Raw genomic sequence first — 20,100 nt, forward strand, 5'->3', positions numbered from 1 at the left:
TAATAAACTATGAGACTTGTACTATCCGCCTCCTGTGTCTGCATTTGGGTCTTAGCCTGAGCCATGCTGGTTTTTGGTTTCTACTTTCAACGTGTCCAATTAAGATGGATTTGCAGTCAAAGCAAATATCAGTGCTTACAACAATTGTACAGCCATTCTATTGTAACTCATTTACTCACCTCATTGATTAGCTAGCTATATTAGCTCATTGACTTGAAGACATTGGGTCACAATGTAGGTTAATAGGAATTGATCTAGGAAGTGGCGCCCTGGGTTTCAGGAAGCAAGAATTAGTTCACTAATGTTTTGTTGTCTTTAAATAGTTAATTCCACATAATTTCCCCCCGACTGATTATGACAGTTGGGCAGAATCTCAGCATAATAAATTGGGGTAGTCAAGCCTGATAAATGTGTCACAAATCATACATAACATTTTATTTCTTGACCTATCGTATAAATTTTTTTCTGTATTGGATGTTCTTTCTGTTCTCAGGACAGAATACTTGTTGATCTTGTATTGTAAAAGCAACTTCTTGATATTCAACATAGAGAGCCTCTCCAGGATGACTATGGAGTACAGAACCTGTCTTCTAGCTCCTCCTGCTGGCCCAATACATGTTAGTAAAGTGTTATCCAACATTCATTCCCTTTGAAGCATTTCTGTAGGACAGACATTCAAATAACATGATCAAGCATTTAAGAAGACTCAATTCAAAAGTGGCTGAGTTTGAAATCACATTTAATGTTTGTTCAGGAGCTGATTCACATGAACCTCAACCCTTTGTGTACAGTACAATTCTTTAATATTTGTATTATCATCATCAGATCATGGTCTTAGCTCTCCACAGGCACTCACACACTCATTCACACACACACCAACCCTCTGCAGCCAGTCATACCAGCTGAGGGGTACACACAGGCAATCTTAAAGGGGACTTAGTTGTAACACCAGCGGAAACTCATCTTACACGGTAACACAGTCACAAACCTGCCAGAGGCTAACCCTATCACGATGTGAACACACACTGTTGGAGAAAAATCTGAACGTGCAAAAGTGGTCCCCTTTAAAGACTGAAGTATTTAGAGTCCTCTGATCTTAGGACACAACAATCACTCATTTCCTCCTGTCTTCAGTCACTCCCCACCATCCCATTCTCATGAGCACCAATGTTCAGCTTGGAGAAACTAGCTAACAAAGAAAATAAAAAATACTCATCAAGGTTTCACCTCCTGGACTGCAAATACACAAATGCACAGAGCAATAAAAAGACATGTCATAGAAGGTTGAAACTAAATCACGATAAAAGGAATCAAGATCCATTTGTTTTGTAACTAGCTGTTAATAGAACTGTTAATAGCTCTAATAGCATCAACAGTTTCATAAGTACATGTAGTTATATATACGTATCTATATTCCATAAAAGGTATGGGGGATTGTTAGGGTCAAACAGTCATGTTTTCGACATAGTTTAATGCTGGAACAAACTTGAAAAGTTCATTTCCGTATGGACTCTTCAGTTATTGCGTCACTTTGCAGGCGATATAAACACTTACCTGAAGCAATGTGAAGACACGCTGGAGCGACAGCGTTGCCCCAGTTTAGAAGCTGTTCCACCAGAGGCCATACGTAATGCGTCTGGATTTAAGGGCACCAATACTTCACAGAACTCTGACAGATAGCAGCCTCTGTGGGCGTCCGTGTACTGGGTGCAATAATGCAGTAGTGTAACAGTTCCATGAAGCCAAGGCCGCTTATGTATGTCACTGCAACAGTCAGTCAACTCTGTGGTTCACATACTGGGAGACACTGGATCCAGATGTACACCGATACATGTCCCTTGTCCAATGAGGAGCCTTGGTTGCTCCGTAGCTGTGCAGAGCTCCTCCCTATGAACAGGTCCCATGTAAACAGCTTACAGAGGCGAGACCAGGGAGTAAACACACTCTTTGGCACATCCTTAGGAGAATGGCAGATGCAGTCAAGTCCTGATCAGACTGAAAAATAGACCAGATCCCATGATTAGCTAGATTTTAGCTACGGAGAGGTCCTGTGTGTTAGCTACTGTTGACCTCTGTCTAGCATTTAAGTCATAGAAAGACATACACATGCACCTCTTGTGCAAAAAAAACACACACACAAACTAACAAACACACATAGCTTATGCACTTAGATAAGTGTCACTGGCCTAATTTCAAACATTCCAATGTTCTAATTGAGCCTAAAAACAACCTAGTTCACCACATTCAAATGTGTAATAAATAACAACCAAGGTTTTGGGTTTCATTGACAAGGCAAGAAAGAAATGGCAACATTTGTATGTGTGTCCGCATTGAAACATGAAATAGTGACAGTCAATACTTCTATGGACCCTTTCATCTGAAGGATAGAGGAGTTTCATCAAAGAGCTTAAATGCCGTTAGCTAAACAGTGTTGGGGACATCAAACTATGGAATAACATAATGACCAGTCTCATTTAATATGACACAGTCATCTCAAATAATAAGTGCATTAAAAGGGATAGTTCACCCATATGACACATTGGTTTCCTTACCCTGTAAACAGTCTATAGATAAGGTATGACAGCAATCCATGCTTTGGTTTAGTTTCCCTGGCACTGTTTTCAAATGATAATGTTTTAGCATTTGTGGCACAAATCCCATGGGACCGATATCAGCAATCATCTATAAGTGACTTTGTTGTGCTTTACAATCAATTGTAGACACTTTCGAATGATTTGGGCACGATGTTTGAAAAATGCTAATATCTTATACCCATGACTTAAATGGGATTTGTGCCACAACGTTTGGAAACGGTGCCAATGAATCTAAACCACCGCATGGATTGCTGTGATACCTTGTCCATAGACTGCTTGCAGGGTAAGGAAACCAATATGTAATTTGGGTGAACTATCCCTTTAACTACATTCAGAAAACATTAAGAGTTACTGTGTGACTGCACCTGTCAGCCTAACTCTAAGGTGAATGGGACGTCCCTTCAAGGTGCTGCATCCTCTACAGGGTCCTTCCTTTTCTCTCAAAGGGGCCTTTTCCTCATCATCACTGCCCTAATCAATGGGGCACTTATGTAAGTGCTCTGTGGCATTGTCTACGTTAAAATTGCCTTATCAAAAGAATGTGTAAATGGGCTTTTTAAGTCTGTACCATAGACTAAGCATGAATACAAAAACATTATTTAAACTCCTTTTAAAATGTTGTTGAGGTGAGTAAAGCAGGAGCCATGAGTGTGCTCCTCTTAATTAAGTGCTTCAAATATAAATATAAAAGCACTGTTTAGAGCAAGGAGATAAGTCAAAGTTCAATATGGTTTAAGTTAACCTCTCGGTTAACCACTGAGCGGCAGGAAGTGTAACTGTCCACGTTACAAACTGAACATTCAGCTCAAACAAAGAAGAAACAGCAGACCCCGAAGCCCTAGACAGTTGCAATCACCCACTCTGGTCAGGAGAGCTTGGGTTCCCATGGCAATGGGGCTTTGTAACCATCTGCAGAGGTTCCTAGGAGAGGCTGGGGGTTGAGAGAGCTCATTGGGGGAAAGCTTCTCTTCAAAACACTTCAACAACAGGTCCCCAGTGTTGAGGCCGAAGGAACAAGTGGATGGAAAAAAGGCATGGCAAAGACGTGGCAGAACAAGATGGTTAGAAGAATGTGTGGATTGTTATGGACCTGGGGGTTACAAGGTCAGGGTGGGGATCAGGATCGGGGTGAGGGTGGACTCTGCTGAAGCTGTTGCCATTGGAGTGGCAGTGACAATTGGAGCAGACTCAGCCATTGGTGGAGGAGAGGGGCTGCAAGGAGGGGGAACAGTAGGAGCTGTGGTGTGGGTGTGGATGGAGGGTAGTGTTGAGGTGGGGGCAGGAGTTGTGGTGAAGCTGGAGGTAGTGGCTGGGACTGAGGTTGAGGTTGGGGTTGGGTTGTGGTCTTGGACTGGGGGGTCCGTGGCAGAGGGAGCAGGCTTGTTGTAGTTGAGGTTGAGAATGTGCTGCTGGAGGTGGCGGATCCAGTCCTCCTGCACAGAGAGGGGACCCTGGAACTCCACCTCACAGAACCTGGCAGAGAGAGGCAGAGAGGACACTGTACTCACACAGAGTCATCATACAACCACAGGAGGTAGACAGGAACGGTACATGGATAATTAAAAAAATGTTGCTTTAATAAATCAACAGATTATAATTATCGTGAATGTTTTTTTATGGCCCCTGGGCCGACAGACTAAAAGCACTCATTCACACAACTTCCAAATCTCAAGTGCCTCCCTATTCCCAAAATAGAGCATAACTTCTGACCAGGGCTATAAAGAAGTGCACTATATTGGGAATATGGCATACTTTGAGATTAGCCGATGGGTTCAGTACTGCAGTTCCCCAGAGAAACTCACCGGCACCTGAGGGAGTAGATCTTTCCCACCACTTTGACCAGGGGGGTGGAAGGGGGTTTGGGCACCAGGGCAGGAATGGTGCCGGTGCGAGGGGGCTTGGGGGTGCCACTGTCCCTCTCTCCTCCCTCTGAGTGGGAGGGGTGTTTAAGAGGTCGCCGCTCAAAGCCTGGACATGAGGAGAGAACACCAGGCTGAGCATGAGATGGACAGGTAGGTGTGTATGGCGAATAGTTGTGTGTGTTTGTGTGTCACACTCACCTCTGGGCAGGCGCACGTTGAGCTCGCTGCGGGCCACCTGTGTGTGGGGAGGGAGGGTGTTGGAGAGTCGGGTGGGGCTGGGACTGTGACTGCTGTGGCTGGGTCTGGAGGGGGGAGTGAGACCTGCATCACCCTCTGCTGCCCGGGGTGATGCCAGGGTGAGCTCCCGGCCTACACGTCTGGCCTGGGCCAGCCCCAAAGCCGCCCACTGGGAGGAGGAGGAATGCTTCTGGGAGGGCATGGGGGGGAGGAGGTCAGAGTCGGACGATGGGGAGAGAGACAGGCTGCTTTTCTGCAACATAAAGGAGAGGGATGAGTGCTTCTCATTAAAATAGCTGTCTCAATGTACTCTAATAGAAGGACATGACAGAGTAATCTTCTTGTCTTTATGTGTGTCAACTCATCACAGAGGGAGTAACAGTGAAGCAAATACACAATGCTAATTCAGGAGGGACGGACAAGTCTATTTTCTAGAACATAATTCATCTGAAGATGAAGGATCTATGTCACCCAGTTCTCTGGTTACTATAGCAACTATTAAGTCAATACCTAAACCTGTTGTGTCCCCCACAGGGGAAATATTCTGATTATGAGAATCTTTGATAGCAGATCTGAGTGAGGCATTTAAATCACAAAATGTCTGGTGGTGGCTGAGGCCAATTCCATCTTTTAACCTTTAAAAGCCCATCTCCTGGCAGGTGTTGTTAGTTTGAGAGAGCTAAAGCATTATGGTAAACAATTCACCTGACCTTTAATGATATGGGTTGACATGTTAATGCTCTAAACAGCCCTAACAGTGTGCCGACAGGCCTCATAGTGGTCCGAAACCCACAACTAAAATGGACGGGGTCGGCACTAATAAAAAACTACTTAGCAACATTGCAGCTTGATTGTGCATTGTGTGCACGATGTCACACGGTTCACTCTAAGTCAATAGAAATAATTGCTGCCTTCGCATGGACATTGGAAAAATAGAACTTTTTTTTCATCTATCACCATTAGATAAACGACTAAATAAATCAATTCCTCCCTGACCTTCTTGGAGGTGGAGCGGTTGGAGCCCTGCATGTAACTGCGGTGCATCTCCACCACCTTGTGGGGCCGGCTGCGCATCCAGGCACTCAGCGTCTCGATGGGCGAACCGTTCACACACCACTCTGTCACGCCAAACTGCCGCAGGTGGGCCCGCGCGTGGCTAGCCAGCGCCTTGCGGTTCTCAAAGTAGAACCCACACAGCTCACAGCTGGCATCTGGGGAGGGGGTGAGAGAAGACAAAGGAGTGGTGTTGTCAGTCAGAGCTGGGCTTAAGTTAGAGACTGATTCATGTTTCATAAAATTAAATGTATATAACAGAACATATGTGTCATTCGCTGCTAAATGCAATGAGTCTGTACTAAAAGACAGTCTGCAAGTTAAAGAATGACTGCAACTCTTCTGAGGATCTTTAGTAAGGTCATGGCTTACCCAGGTGCCCTCCGGCATTCTTGTCTGGAGAGGACTTCCCTTTGATGGAGAGGTCATGTGGCAGTGGCGAAAAGGACTGGGGGTGGGATGGTGACCTCTCAACTGGACGGCCCTCCTCCGTCAGGGGTCTTTTACCCAGCAGGGACACCGCAAAAAACTTCCCGGCGGGAGGGGTGGAGGAGAGGCCCACCGCCCCCAGGCCGTGCTTATGAAGCCGGGAGCCAGAGTGCAGCAGGTTAAGGGGGGATTTGCGGGAGAACTTGGTCGACTGGTAACCCAGGCCCCCCACCAGGCCTTCCCAGGTGGGGCTGGACCCCTGGCTGGTCTCCTTCTTCAGCCCCGGGGCTGGGGACGAGGTGCCCCCATTCTTGTGCATGAGTTCTCTCAGGGTGTCTATGGGGGAGCCGTTGACTGTCCACTCTGTGATGCCCATCTGGCGCAGGTGGGAACGGGCGTGGCTGGAGAGACCTTTACGGTTCTCAAAGTACTCCCCACAGAACTCACAGCGGATGTCCCGAGTGGGCTCTACTTCATGGGCTGTGACTGTAGGAGGAACAAAGGGAGGGGTGAGGAGACAGAGAGATAGAAAAAGAGACAGTAGAGAATAAAAACAAGGCATCACTTCAGTATGGATATTACCTCAATAATTACAAGATGGTCTTTCAACTTGGACTCACCCAAGTTAAGAGGGAGCATATTGTCAGAGCTGCTCCAGCTGCAATTCAGTGGCTCAGAGGAGTATCCCGCTGCTCCCCCCACCGCTCCTGGCATGGTGACTTCCAGCTGCATAGGCTCAGGCTTCAGCTTGACTATCAGGCTAGGGGAGGCCGGTGGAGCTGAGCCCATCTTACGCACTGTGGACTGGTGGCTGGGTGGGTGGGCGAAGGCAAAAGGGAGGCGACTCAGGAGGCTGGGCGAGGCAGGGGAGGACAAGGGGGAGCGAGGGGGTCCGGGGGATGGAGGGGGAGATTTTAGGGGCTTGAGGGGCAGGGCGCATGGTAGACCTCGACGTGTGATCAGCTCTCGCAGGGTGTCTATGGGGGAGCCGTTGACTGTCCACTCTGTGATGCCCATCTGGCGCAGGTGGGAACGCGCGTGACTGGAGAGACCTTTACGGTTTTCAAAGTACTCCCCACAGAACTCACAGCCGATCTCCTTCACTGGTTCACCTGCAGGAGAGATGGAGAGTAGAGATGAAGATCAACTTAAAATAAGCACCTCAAGAAACTGTACCTCAACAAGTCACTGATGCTGTATTGCATTGAATGGAGAATGAGTTTAGTTTCCATCATATGACAGACACTCACTGTGGGGGATGGGCTTGAGTTCCCCGCCACTCAAACGGAAGACCTGTAATTTGGAGGACTTGGGACGTTTGGAGGGCGGGCCAAACATTGAGGAAGCTGAGGAAGAGGTAGCTTTGGACCCAGATCCGCCCCCCATCGTAGTGACCTTGTAGAGGAGAGGTGTGGAGGAGGTGGTGAGGAGGGAGCGTTTGGGGGAGGAGAGGCTGGCTGTGAGGCCCCTGAGCCCCTGGGGCCCCTCAGGCTGCAGGGCGCTGGCTCTGTGCTTGAAGTCATCAGTGTGAATGAGCTGGTTGAGGAGGTCTATGGGGGAACCTTTGGACTCCGAGTACTCCACCCCAAAGTGACGCAGGTGGGCTCGGGCATGGCTGGACAGGCCCTTCCGCGTCTCGAACCAGGCGCCACACAGCTGGCACACTATGTCCTTGTTGGGGTCCACCTCCAATGCTGCACAGATGAGGAAAAGGGGGTATGAGGAAATGTTTTACTTCAGACACCTTTACAACCTCCGCATTAATCAGTTGGGGTTGAAGGACCAAAGAGAGGGCACTGACACACTTACTGAGGTTGAGTGGGGCATCAGTCTCCTGTGGAGCCCAGAAGGGTTTGGCAGAGAGGTTAGAGGTGGTGCTCTTCACCCCTCCAGGCTTATGGTCCAGACAGCGCAGGGGGGAGGACACAGGCAGCAGGGAGGAGATGGGGGCCTTCCTCACCACAGGAGGGGAGCAGGCCCTGATGAGTGAGGGGGGAGGGGAGGCCACAGGGGAGGGGATGGAGAGAGGGATGGGTTTCTCGTCCATGTCAGTGTCTTGATATCTCTCTTCTTTCCGTGGGGCTGGCAGGACGTGAAGGGGCTTCTTGGCGATGGGGGGGAGGGGAGGGGGGAAGTGCCCATCCTGACCACGCTCCTTGGTGATCTGGTAGAGGAGGTCGATGGGTGCCCCGCTACTCTCCGACATGCCGATGCCCAGCTGGCGCAGGTGGGAACGGGCGTGACTAGATAGGCCCCGCCTCGTCTCGAAGGGGGCACTGCACACCTCACACTTTAACAGGTTGGACACTACAATAGAGAGGACAACATTGAGAGGGGAAGAGATGCATCTGACCAGCACACAGCAAAATACACAGAATATGGAAAAATGTCCCTTTGCACATTTATTTCAGTCATAGTTCAGCACTGGTGTATGTATTATTACATCATTTATAGCAATTCAATTAACGGACGGTGACAAAAAGAGCAGGAGGCTGTGTAGCTGAGAATTCTCAACTCCATGATACAATGGAGTTGAGTGGCAATTGAGTTTGCTGCATTCTGTAGTTTTTGATACAAACAGCATTTTAAGTGACCTACACCGTTGTTTGCTAATGAAGAAGGAACAGCCCCGTCATGAAAGGACGGTTATTTTTGTTTTGGCAGGAGATGCATAGAATGCAATTTTCATCAAAAACTACGGTTACAACTCCCTCTGACAGCTGTATGACAATCTGGACAAGCACAGGTACACAGTAAGTGTTAATTAAAATGATATATTTTTTAAGTATCGAGTGGCAGTGCATGAAGTCACTAACTTCATACTCCATTGGAAACCAGTGAATTATGCAGCACAATTTGACAAAGGTCACATTATATCCCTATTCGGACGGGACTAGTATTAGCACAGACGCTGGTTATGTCATTAATACACCGGCATTTGAATTATTCCAGAGGACAAATCGCACGGTATAAGTTTTTACAAACTGCCGCCTTTAATTCATTTGTTTTCATTCAATTGACTCTTATGACGGAAGCCTGGAGGGTTTTATTCTAAGCGTGAAGATATGTGAAGACCATGTCTAGACGATAAAGGCCACACTGATAACTTATGCTTGGCGGCCAAATGTGAAGGTGTCCCCAAAACATTTAAATTTTGGAAGTGTGATCATAATCATTATTTTAGGAATCGACGGTAGACTGTCCTAATGACAAGGCCTCCCATCCTGCTGATGTGAGCTGTTGAACAGTGCTCTTGCACTTGAGATGCAATTATGGATGAGAAAGTGAACTTGCCAATTCCAAAAAAGTTTAGCTCAGAGGGGAATCGGGGAAACCTTGATTGCAACCTATTGCCTACATCAACAGCCACGGTTGAATTAAATAAGCCTAGGCACAATGTTTTTTTATTGCACATTTAATTAAACTGACGCATTTGGTGATGTTCAACTTTCAATTCATTGGCACAAAACATAGCCTATAAACAAAAGTATTCACTGTGAAATCAATTTAAGCCATTTATATAAAATATATACGTAGCTCTTTGTTTAAGCATCAATTTATCAAATCAGTTCTTGTTTCCTTGCTCAAACTGTGCGCAGCACCTGTCAAACTCTTGTAATGTCTCGAAAAACACAGGGACGTCGTTACGCACAGGACTAGCATTATCAGAGGAACTTGGAGTTTGCCAAAAAACATTAGGTTATTCTGGCTGGAATTGTTACTCTCCTGCCAGGTAAAACTGACTGGCATGGAAAATTCGGACGGGACTAAAATGACAGAAATGGTGTTTTGTGTTCGTGCACATAATTACATTACCCAACCTCCCCCAATAAAATGAATCCCATCTGAATAAGGATATAGAATTCAGTTTTAATCATAAACTACGGAATTCAGCACCCAAATAAAAGATTGCCTTTACAAAGGACAAACATAGGTACAAGGTACGCATTAAAGAATGGCAATTTTTATTGTCTGATATCGACTCGATGTAGGTACACTCCGACAAAACGAATCGCCACTCAACTCCATTGTGACGTGATGTACATATTGTGGAGTTGAGAATTCTTAGCTAGGGGCTGTGGTAACCTCAGCCACATCTATCTGCCACCTATCAAAGCCTCCAGATCCCAGGGGACCTTTATGTCTCATCTCATCTTGCCCCATGTTGTTCAGTCTCACCTTTGATGTCAGCTTCATCCCTCGGGGAGGGGCTCTCTGGGTCCAGGGAAAACAGACCCTTCCCCCCTGAGCTGGAGGTCAAGCTGTCCAGTGCTGGCATCTGCTCTTCCTCCTCCCCGCCTGAAACACATTACACAACCAAATGAATGAGTCATTCATTAAAGAGTCATTAACCTGGGAGTGAATTAAACACGGAGCCTAATGTCACCAGGAAAATTACATAAGTATTCATTTTGGTAACTGGTAATGCATGAAAATACACAACATGACCAAAAGTATGTGGACACCTGCTCGTCGAACATCTCATTCCAAAATCATGGGCATTAATATGGAGATGGTTCCCCCTTTACAGCTATAACAGCCTCCACTCTTCTGGAAAGGTTTCCACGAGATGTTGGAACATTGCTGCGGGGACTTGCTTACATTGAGCCACAAGAGCATTCGTGAGACGGGCACTGATGTTGGGCAATTAGGCCTGGCTCACAGTCGGTGTTCCAATTCATCCCAAAGGTGCTCGTGTAACAGTATAGCTTCCGTCCCTCTCCTCGCCCCTACCTAGGCTCGAACCAGGGACCCTCTGCACACATCAACAACTGGCACCCACGAAGCATCGTTACCCATTGTTCCACAAAAGCCGCGGCCCTTGCAGAGCAAGGGGAACAACTACTTCAAGGTTTCAGAGCGAGTGACATCAAAAATTGAAACGCTATTAGCGCGCACCCAGCTAACTAGCTAGCCAATTTCACATCGGTTACACTCGAAGGAGTTGAGGTCAGGGCTCTGTGCAGGCCAGTCAAGTTCTTCCGACACCGATCTCGACAAACCATTTCTGTATGGACCTCGCTTTGTGCATGGGAGTAAATAAAGGTGAAATTGTCATGCTGAAACAGGAAAGGGCCTTACCCAAACTGTTGCCACAAAGTTGGAAGCACAGAATCGTCTAGAATGTCATTGTATGGTGTAGCGTTAAGATGTACCTTTACTGGAACTAAGGGGCCTAGCACGAACCATGAAAAACAGCCCCAGACCATTATTCCTCCTCCACCAAACTGTACAGTTGGCACTATACACTGGGGCAGGTAGCGTTCTCCTGGCATCCGCCAAACCCAGATTGGTTCGTCGGACTGCCAGATGGTGAAGCGTGTTTCATCACTCCAGAGAACGCGTTTCCACTGCTCCCGAGTCCAATGGCGGCGAGCTTTACACCACTCCAGCCAATGATTGACATTATACATTGTGATCTTAGGCTTGTGTGCTGGGCCATGGAAACCCATTTCATGAAGCTCCCGACGAACAGTTATTGTGCTGACATTGCTTCCATCGGCAGTATGGAACTTGGTAGTGAGAGTTGCAACCGAGGACAGACATGTTTTATGCGCTACACGCTTCAGCATTTGGCAGCCCATTTCTGTGAGCTTGTGTGGCCTACCACTTCGCGGCTGAGCTGTTGTTGCTCCTAGACGTGTCCACTTCACAATAACAGCATAACAGCACTTACAGTTGACCGGGGAAGCTCTAGCAGGGCAGAAATTTGACGAACTGACTTGTTGGAAAGGTGGCATCCTATGACGGTGCCACATTGAAAGTCACTGCGATCTTCAGTAAGGCCATTCTAATGCCAATGTTTGTAGGGGGATTGCATGGCTGTGTGCTCGGTTTTATACACCTGTCAGCAATGGGTGTGGCTGTAATAACCAAATCAGCAAATTAAATAGTTTTTAAATAATACAATGAATTATGTTCCTGTATGAATAACAAAAATACATCAAATCTTTACAATGGAGTAGCTAATAATAATAATACGATATTCATTCAAATAACTGCAGCGCTCTATTGGGCTTCAGACGTAGTCTGTCTAATAAATCACTTCTTCAAGTGTGTAGACCTGTGGTAATGGCAAAACACTGTTCGTTTTCCTGCTGTTGTACATTTCGTAACAGGCACATGCCTTTCATTGCGATGGTGTATTTCTGGGACAAAACTACCATTTTCTGCGACAAAACGGTAAATCATAAGCGACGTGAGTAGACAATGCTTTTTGTCTGGTGGGCGGCTCTGCGCTTGTCAGTTGATCTCGTCTCAGGGTGCTCGCAGAGCAAATGACACCTTTTATTTTTCTCGCTTTATTTGCAGCATCAAAAATGTGATCACTGCAGCAAAATGATACCATGGTTTGATAAAACTATTAAAAGTAACAAAGTTACAAAATCCGGACTTTAGTTTTCATTATATAGCAGTAGTAGGCCTACAGTAACATCAGGTAACCTGACACTTAATAAAGTGACACTTAAACGTATTTTAAAATCTAAATAAGTTTTGATACGATTACAGATTTGTAGTCCGTTATTCCTGTATTATAAGCATGAGGCAATGCATTCATAAAGAGAGACACCAGAGCGACCACATTCAAGAAATCAAAGGAAAGTAAAATGGCGAGGATTTGGGAACTGTAGGTAATTTTAGAAATCCTGCAGTATTGGAAATAGTGAACGTCATCCGAGACGCACAAAATATATCACACAGAAAATGACAGTCCGCATCAAATGTCGCAAAACACATTCCTGCGCGCGTAGCTACAGTGATACAAGCAACTCGAACAATGACAAGAATGACACATGTCTAGCCAATGCCTTGACTTTGTCTATCTCACCTTTATTGCGCGACAGTGATTTTAAATGAACTCATATGATTTGATTTTTTTTACGGCTAATGTGTCTAGAGACAATTTTGACGTATAGCAAACAATACGGGCTACGACGCGACGTGTAACAATGAAGCCGATTAATGTTTAAAGGGCACGGGCGTTACGGTGCGTGGTACTCACCGGTCAGTAGCTGTGGTGCATCGGACTCCCAGCAGCTAAAGCCAGACAGTTTTTCCGCTATTGTTTGTGTCTGCAGGGAGGTGGAAGCAGCCATTTTGCCCCCATACACATGCACCGCTAAACTAAGGCGTGACCAATCGAGCAGAGGCTGGGACAAACGCACTGAGCACCACATCAACCATGGGCATCTGAGTCTCTCCCTCTAATATGCTTGATTTACAGTAACACTTTGTCCCAAATACTGCAGTTCATCATAGACTTGAAATCTGCTACATCACACAAGTCTCACAACTAGGGACTGATGTTACAACACCAACAGGCAAAGTCCCACATCAGGAGAGTAGTCCCATAATACAAAATAGTTGCAAAACTATTGCACAGAATCGTTTTCATCATTCAATATCCCTTGTGCATTGCATTGCCACTGTAGTTACCATGGAGTTACCACATTCAACACTGAGACATTTCTTTGGAAGTCTTATTCACGCTGATCAACCATCATGTAATCTACCAACAACCTATAACACAGTCAGACCACAGTGTGTTGTATTCATAAACCACAGCTCAAAATGGCATCCTACAGTACACACACCAGGTACACACACACCTTCAGGCTCACCAACGCTGTGGTCTTTCTCCCAAGGCTGAGAAGGCGACGATGGCAGTAGGATGGAGACTGTAGCACCTGTTGCCTCTTCACTCCCCTCCCCTCCCCCTGGTTCTTCCTCCTCCGTCTCCAGGCCTTCCTCCTCCTCGTCTGAGGCTGGGCTACGTGGGGGGGCTGTGGGGAGGACCAGGTCTGGGCGGCTGGAGAAGAGCTCCCGGAGGATATGGATGGGTGAGACAGTCACCTCCCAGTTAGTAATCCCAAAGTCCCGCAGGTGCGCCCTGGCGTGGCTGGACAGGCCAGCCCGGGTGTCAAAGCCAGCATTGCAGAACTCACAGCGCATCACACTGAACGTATCCGGGTCAAAGTTGGCAACTGGAGAGAGAGAAGGGCACATAAAACGTTAGCAGTTTACAGACTGACTTGGAAGTTGTACACATCCTCTACCCTGACTGATACTTGTTACTTTGTTACATTATAGTTTATTACAAATATACCGCATCATACACCAGACAAGGTCCTAACAATGTAATAACAAAGATTCCAGATACCCTTTTTCTTCTTCTTCTGGTAGGAGAACTTCTTCTCAATGGCATTGACCTCCTCAGGGGATATGAAGTGGCGCACATTGTAGCTGACGCCCACTCGGTTCAGGTGGCCCCTGACGTGATTGGCCAGCCCGATGCCGTTGTGGAAGCGATCAGGGCAGTAGGGGCATTTCCTCTCCACGCTCTTCAGGGTCCCCGTCTCCTCATCAATCTCCTCATAATCCTCATCTGATATGCCCTCCGCTAGGAAACGCCGGATATTTTCCACTTCCTCTTCTTCGTCATGATCATCGTTGTCCTCATCATCGTTGTCATCATCATCGTCATTTTCATCAGAAAAAACCTTGTTACTCTTCTTTTCAAAAGCAACCTTTGGCTCCCCGTCCACTTCCTCTTCCTTCACGGGCTTCCCTTCTGTAGAGCATGAGGCTGTGAGGCTCTGTTGTTTTAGAGAGGAGTCATCTAGCACAGGAAGGAAAGGGATATAGTATGAGGCTGAGCTGAGACAGCCATTTAGTACACAGTATTATAATAGAGAAGTGTTCAATCCCAGTCCTGGAGAGCCAACGTGCAGCTGGATTTTTGCTGTGTCAGTAACTGCCTCAATCAATCTTCAACAGCAGATGAGATAACTTTATATCACATCAATTTACTACGTGCTATAATGGCACATCAAGAATAGGCATCATATACAGAGACACTTCAGGACAGCGATGGAACAAACACTAGAGGCCATTCAAACAGACGCAACATGAAGAACACAGTGATAAGATGCAGAAGAACACAGTGATAAGATGCAATGAGGTGAAATTAGAAACAGACATCTACTCACCTAGCAACTGAGCCTTTATATTGATTAGGGGAGAACGCAAGGAAGATAAGGCTGACTAAATTGTATTTGGTGAGGGGAGCCATGCATCACTGCATGCCAGGTGGCTACTTCACAACTCAGCCTGTCACTCACCCATCGCCTTGCCTCCCTCCCAACGGCCAAGGTAAGAGAGGAGAGTTTGGGGTCAAAGCGGTGGGGCTCATTGAGGACAGGGGACAGCGTGTGTCTTAGCTGGGCCTGCTGGCCCTCAGTCAGCCCCAGGCACTCTGCTGCCCCCCGCAGGCTGGCTAAGAAAATGAGTTTCAGCTGCATGGCCGGGGCAGGCACTTCCACAGGGCATGGAGGGGAAGCAACGGGCAACCCAGGTTCAGTTATGGGCCAGGCAGGGACTGCTGGGCATTTTCAGTTACGGCCAACCCAGTGACTGATCTGCAGGCTTGTGATGTTATTTGATAACACTGTCCAAATGTACACATGCATGAAGCACAAGTTATGCATTCTAGGTGAATATAATTTAAATATCGAAGGACAAATGTCACAGATTACCTAATTGTGCATGTCCAAGATGAAAATAAAAAGAGAAAATATTGAATTGGAATTCGGAGTAGCCTCAGGACCCTTATAAGGTGTTTTTTGTTCGGGGCTACAACAAAAAAAGTGTACTGTTGGGGGAACACAAGGACTGGAGTTGGGAAGCACTGCTCTAGTATATCAGACCATTAATGGAGAAAGGTTTGTTTTAGAATTAGCATGAGAGCAGTGCAATAGGTGAGACTCTAAAGAAAATCTAAGGTATTGGCTTCTTTCATTTGTATTCGAGAAGGCTTGAGGGGATAGGTTCTGCAGCTTAGTCTCACCTCGGAGGGATCGAGCCCTGGTGAGCGGTTTGGATCCAACAAGTGATTCAGTCTCTTTTTGGTTCATATTGGTTGCCAGGTCAGGGCTCTGGCCCTGGCTTTGTGCATCATCAGTCTCAGGTGGCCCACTGTCCAGTCTGGGATTTGGCCAGAGGAGTTCTGTCCCCACCTTCCCTCTCCGATTTGCCCTCTTGTTCCCGATGGTCTTAAAAGCTAACTCTCTACGCTGGGGAGCTGTAGCAGTGTTTGATGGTTGGGGCAGTGTGTCACTGTCCTCCATAGCAGAGATCCAAATAGAGGAAGAAGACTTACTGGCCTTTGATTGGCTTTGGCCCTCTGGTGGAGAGACAGGCTTAGAAAGCGTATCAGAACATGGTGGAGAGGAAGCATCAATTCTGGACCCTGGACGGTTCATCTCTTCAGGCCCTTCCCCACAGATGGAGGTCTGCGCGGGGTGAGCCACGTGTTGGTGCTCCTTCAGGGCAGTTTGACTGGAGGCCTGGAAGGCACACTGATCACAAGTGAGAGAGATGGAGGTCAGGCCAGAGGCAGATCCAGGTGACACAGGTGGCTCCATAGGAGTGAGCTTTGGCTGAAAGCGCGGAGAGGCTCGCTGCAGACCAGTAGGTTTTCTGTTGTGGGTCTTGGCGTGGTTGGCCAATGCCTGTGAGGTGCGTGTACTGAAGTCACACTTGAGGCAGAGATAGCGACGATTGGCTGGGCCTTTGACCTTTGCTTTGACTGGAGTTTTGGCTCGAGCTTTGACTGGGGCCCGGACTGGAACTGGATCTGGCTCTGTGAATGGAGCTGGATCTGGAGTCGTGACTAGAGCTACAAATGGTTCTAGGACTGGGATTGCAGGTTTGGTCAGCTTGCTCGGTTCACCTTGCGTAGTCTCTCCTTTCCCACTGTCACTCAGCTTCCCAATCTCCTCCAGGATCTTTTGACGAGACTCCTGGTGTCGTCTGTTGTGGTCCGCCAGAGCCAGCCTGTTTGACAGGTTCCATCCACACTCCACGCACCGAAATCGCGCGCCCTTCACTCCGCGCTCCCTCCTGCCAGTCCCCGGCCTGCTATGACTGTGCTCTTGCATGTGATCCTGCAGGTAGACCTGCTTCTTGAAGTAAATGCTACATTCCACACAGGTGAAAATCTCTTCACTAAGCTCTCCCTCTCCTCCTCCTTCTTCTTCACCACCCTTTTCCTCTTCTACCTTCTCCAGTTCCTCTGTTGCCTTTTCCAAGTCCTCCTTAAAGTCATAGGCCCCTCCACTCACCTTCACTGGTACCAAGCTCTTTGCTCTTGAGGAAGCACCCCTTGCCTTCTTATCAGCTCCTGTTGATGTGCGTTCCCAGGAGCCCTGGCCAGAGAAGGGCCTGAGCAGGGCCCTCTTCTTCTTCCGACGCTGGATGAAGGTGCAGTGTGCCCAGGGTGCTGGTGGGGGGCTCTCTGTGTCTGAGTCCCCAGGAAAGGTGTACACATCCCGCTCAGGCTCCTTGTCCTTCCCTGTCAGGTCCTTTTCCTCTCCCTCCTCCTCAATTTTGCACCCCTCCTTTGATGTCACTTTGGACTGAAACACTTCAGCTTTCTCCGATATGTCCCAGACACTGTCATCTACCACTGTGGATGATCAAGAGACAAAAGGATATTAGAAAATAAGTTACTTAGAAAATAAACTGTTTTATCTGGTGTTTTCCCTTGCTCCCCATCATGCTTACATTCTTTTGAACTGGATTGGGCCTTCTTTGGCTCCTCTCTGTGTGTGTTAGGCTTGTCTTGGTCCCGCTCCTCCACAGGGCTGAGTAGGTTTGTCTCAGTGGGTAAGTGCGGCAGTTGTTCAGGTGCTTGGTCATCCTCACTGTCAGGTCTGGACAAAATTATACAGAGGGAGACTGTTGTATGAGTGGGTCAGAAAGAGCAATGAGTCCCTATCTGTCTATCTGACCATGTGTCCGCCTAACCTGTTAGTGTGTCCGATTGTCACTTTATTTGACCGCTCTGCTTACTGTCTGTCTGCCTTGTGGTGTCGTGTCCTATCACACATAACTATCTTCCTGCTGGTTGCCCTTCTATTCCTCCATCTCACCTGTGTCCAGAGGAGAGGGATCCTGGGCTGTGAGCGGCCAGACCGTGAGGGTTAGAAAAATGCTGTAGCTCCTCCTCTGACAGACAGCGCAACCCACAAAACAGACAACAACAGGAACATCACTTCACATGTCGGCCACCCACAGGTAAATTCACAGGCAAAGATTTACAGTAGTCATTCATAGTAAGAGAGACAGTTCTGACTACAAGCAGACGGAGGAACATTCAAACATTCTGGAAGTGACAACAAATATAGCTGAGGGTGATAGCAACAAGTTTAACTGATAGCATCACATTTAGGAAATCCCATAACTGTACTACTGACATAGATGGGACACACTTAAAAATGAAATAGTATGATTCATATTGTGTTCATACAAGGCTCAGCAATAAACAAGTGTGATAGCTACCGTCTAGTGTCTCTTTCTCAGAGTCAGAGTCCCAGGTCAGGGAGGAGGGAAAGGCTGAGGGCCTGATGCTCCTCTGTGCACTCCTCCCTGATTCCACCTGGGATAGGGGGCCTCCGGTCCTCTCAAAGTCCCCATTGCCACCACTGGACCATGGGCTCCCACTGAAGATGAGCTCGTCTGAAACCTGTTGATGATATTGACACAATCTCACAGCAAGAGACAGCATTCTGAATGCAACTGACATTGATTCTGAAGTCTATGATTTTCACTTATGTAAAAGCCAATGTTTCAGCAAATTCGGCATGTGGTGGTCGACCATGATAGGATTCTCTTTACCTGTAAGGTCTGATTTAGGAAGTTGTGGGTTACGGTGTCCTGTGCTGAGAATGAGGGTGGTGGCCCATAGCTGCTCACTGAGGTGAAGGAATCCCTGGGGGAAAGAGAATCCCCCTCTAGCTCCATGGTCCCCAGAGCACAGTATGGTGTTCCACTGCTGACCACTACAGTCTACATTGTGTGTGGTGTTCTCTTCCACTGTTTTTATATACACAAACAACACACACACACAAGGGTACACTTCCGTAATACTGTCATAACAGAGAGATAAGCAGCACTCCAGAAAAGGTGTTCCGATGCACACAAAACAACCAATTTAAAGTCATTGGAAAATCATGCCACCCATTTGGGGGTCTGGGTTGGCCACTTGACTTTCTGCTTCAAATACTGCATTGTCAGTGAGCCACAATATCACACCAAGACCTTGATGAATTCGACAAATCGTAAACGCAAGAGATGGTAACAAGCATAGCGCAGTGGCGTCACAGGTTCAGCTCACTGCAATTTTGGGAATGTCTGACCCATTTTCACAATGTCTGGTGATATTGTGAGGATATAACAGATTTCCCAAATGGCCACGTACAAAAGTATACTTTTATTCAGGCCCTGTCTCGCTTGTTAGCTAAAAAATAAACGCAAATGTAAGTAGCTAACACGTCAAGATGGGAAAAATGATATCTACCTGCAAGGGCATTGTGGATGGATGAAGCAAGCATTCTATAAATATGTGCACAAATGTTTATAATGTTATAACGCCCGTTATTAAGTACTCACGGAAAACGGCCTGGCTTGTTGTCTGAGGGAAGGAGTTGTTTACGCACCGTTCTCCATGCTTTATATGGAACAAAGCTATGAATATCCTCAGTCCATGAATGCATGTAGAGTGTGTTGCTATATTTTTGTCACATCGGTGCTACATTTTTTCCATGAACCCGCTTGCAGAGACCACACACTCGACTCCATGTTATTTGCCTGCAGGCACGCCACGGCTACGTGAGTGACGTCGATTTCGAACTGAGGTCAGGCTATCCCTCTAAAATCCATGTTCCAATTTACATGCGCCACTACACTAACAATACGGTATAATGCAGATAGCTTGACCACGGATAGCTTGATGCAGTGATAGACAGCATAAAATAGTTTGGAGCAAACGTTCAAGTTCAACCTATGCGGTCAAGTTCAAGTTGATTGCATTGCGCTGGAAAAGTGCGCTGGTAAAATGTGTGTGTGTGTGTGTGTGATTTTAC

The 20,100-nt window shown here is 47.1% G+C and overlaps 1 protein-coding gene across 2 annotated transcripts; it reads right to left on the reverse strand.

The window, feature by feature from the left end:
• Positions 1-722: 722 nt before the first annotated feature.
• Positions 723-19,908, reverse strand: wizb (WIZ zinc finger b). Of its 2 annotated transcripts, none has more exons than XM_031827669.1 (17): positions 19,628-19,908; positions 18,854-19,051; positions 18,518-18,701; positions 18,109-18,184; positions 17,741-17,889; positions 16,023-17,642; positions 14,337-14,795; positions 13,798-14,160; positions 10,355-10,474; positions 7,985-8,482; positions 7,426-7,869; positions 6,796-7,287; positions 6,119-6,661; positions 5,690-5,904; positions 4,655-4,946; positions 4,397-4,562; positions 723-4,067 (listed from the first exon to the last, which is right to left on the reverse strand). In XM_031827669.1, exons 2-17 carry the CDS (start codon positions 18,977-18,979, stop codon positions 3,692-3,694), a joined length of 6,123 nt encoding a protein of 2,040 aa, XP_031683529.1. In that variant the 5' UTR covers positions 18,980-19,051; positions 19,628-19,908; the 3' UTR covers positions 723-3,691. The 2 variants fall into 2 exon arrangements, with proteins under 2 accessions (XP_031683529.1, XP_031683528.1); XM_031827668.1 differs by having other exon boundaries at positions 13,786-14,160; positions 19,628-19,907.
• Positions 19,909-20,100: the final 192 nt, after the last annotated feature.

This window comes from Oncorhynchus kisutch, linkage group LG6, assembly GCF_002021735.2.
Source record: "Oncorhynchus kisutch isolate 150728-3 linkage group LG6, Okis_V2, whole genome shotgun sequence".
Classification (NCBI taxonomy): Eukaryota; Metazoa; Chordata; class Actinopteri; order Salmoniformes; family Salmonidae; genus Oncorhynchus; species Oncorhynchus kisutch.

Bases quoted from the DNA above. Each gene is read 5' to 3' on its own strand.
- wizb (XM_031827668.1), bottom strand. From the start codon at position 18,979: ATGGAGCTAGAGGGGGATTCTCTTTCCCCCAGGGATTCCTTCACCTCA. The intron at 18,185-18,517 runs GTAGCTATCACA...GCTGTCTGTCAG, and splicing joins TGAGAAAGAGACACTAGACG to AGGAGGAGCTACAGCATTTT. The intron at 17,643-17,740 runs GTAAGCATGATG...GATCATCCACAG, and splicing joins CCAATCCAGTTCAAAAGAAT to TGGTAGATGACAGTGTCTGG.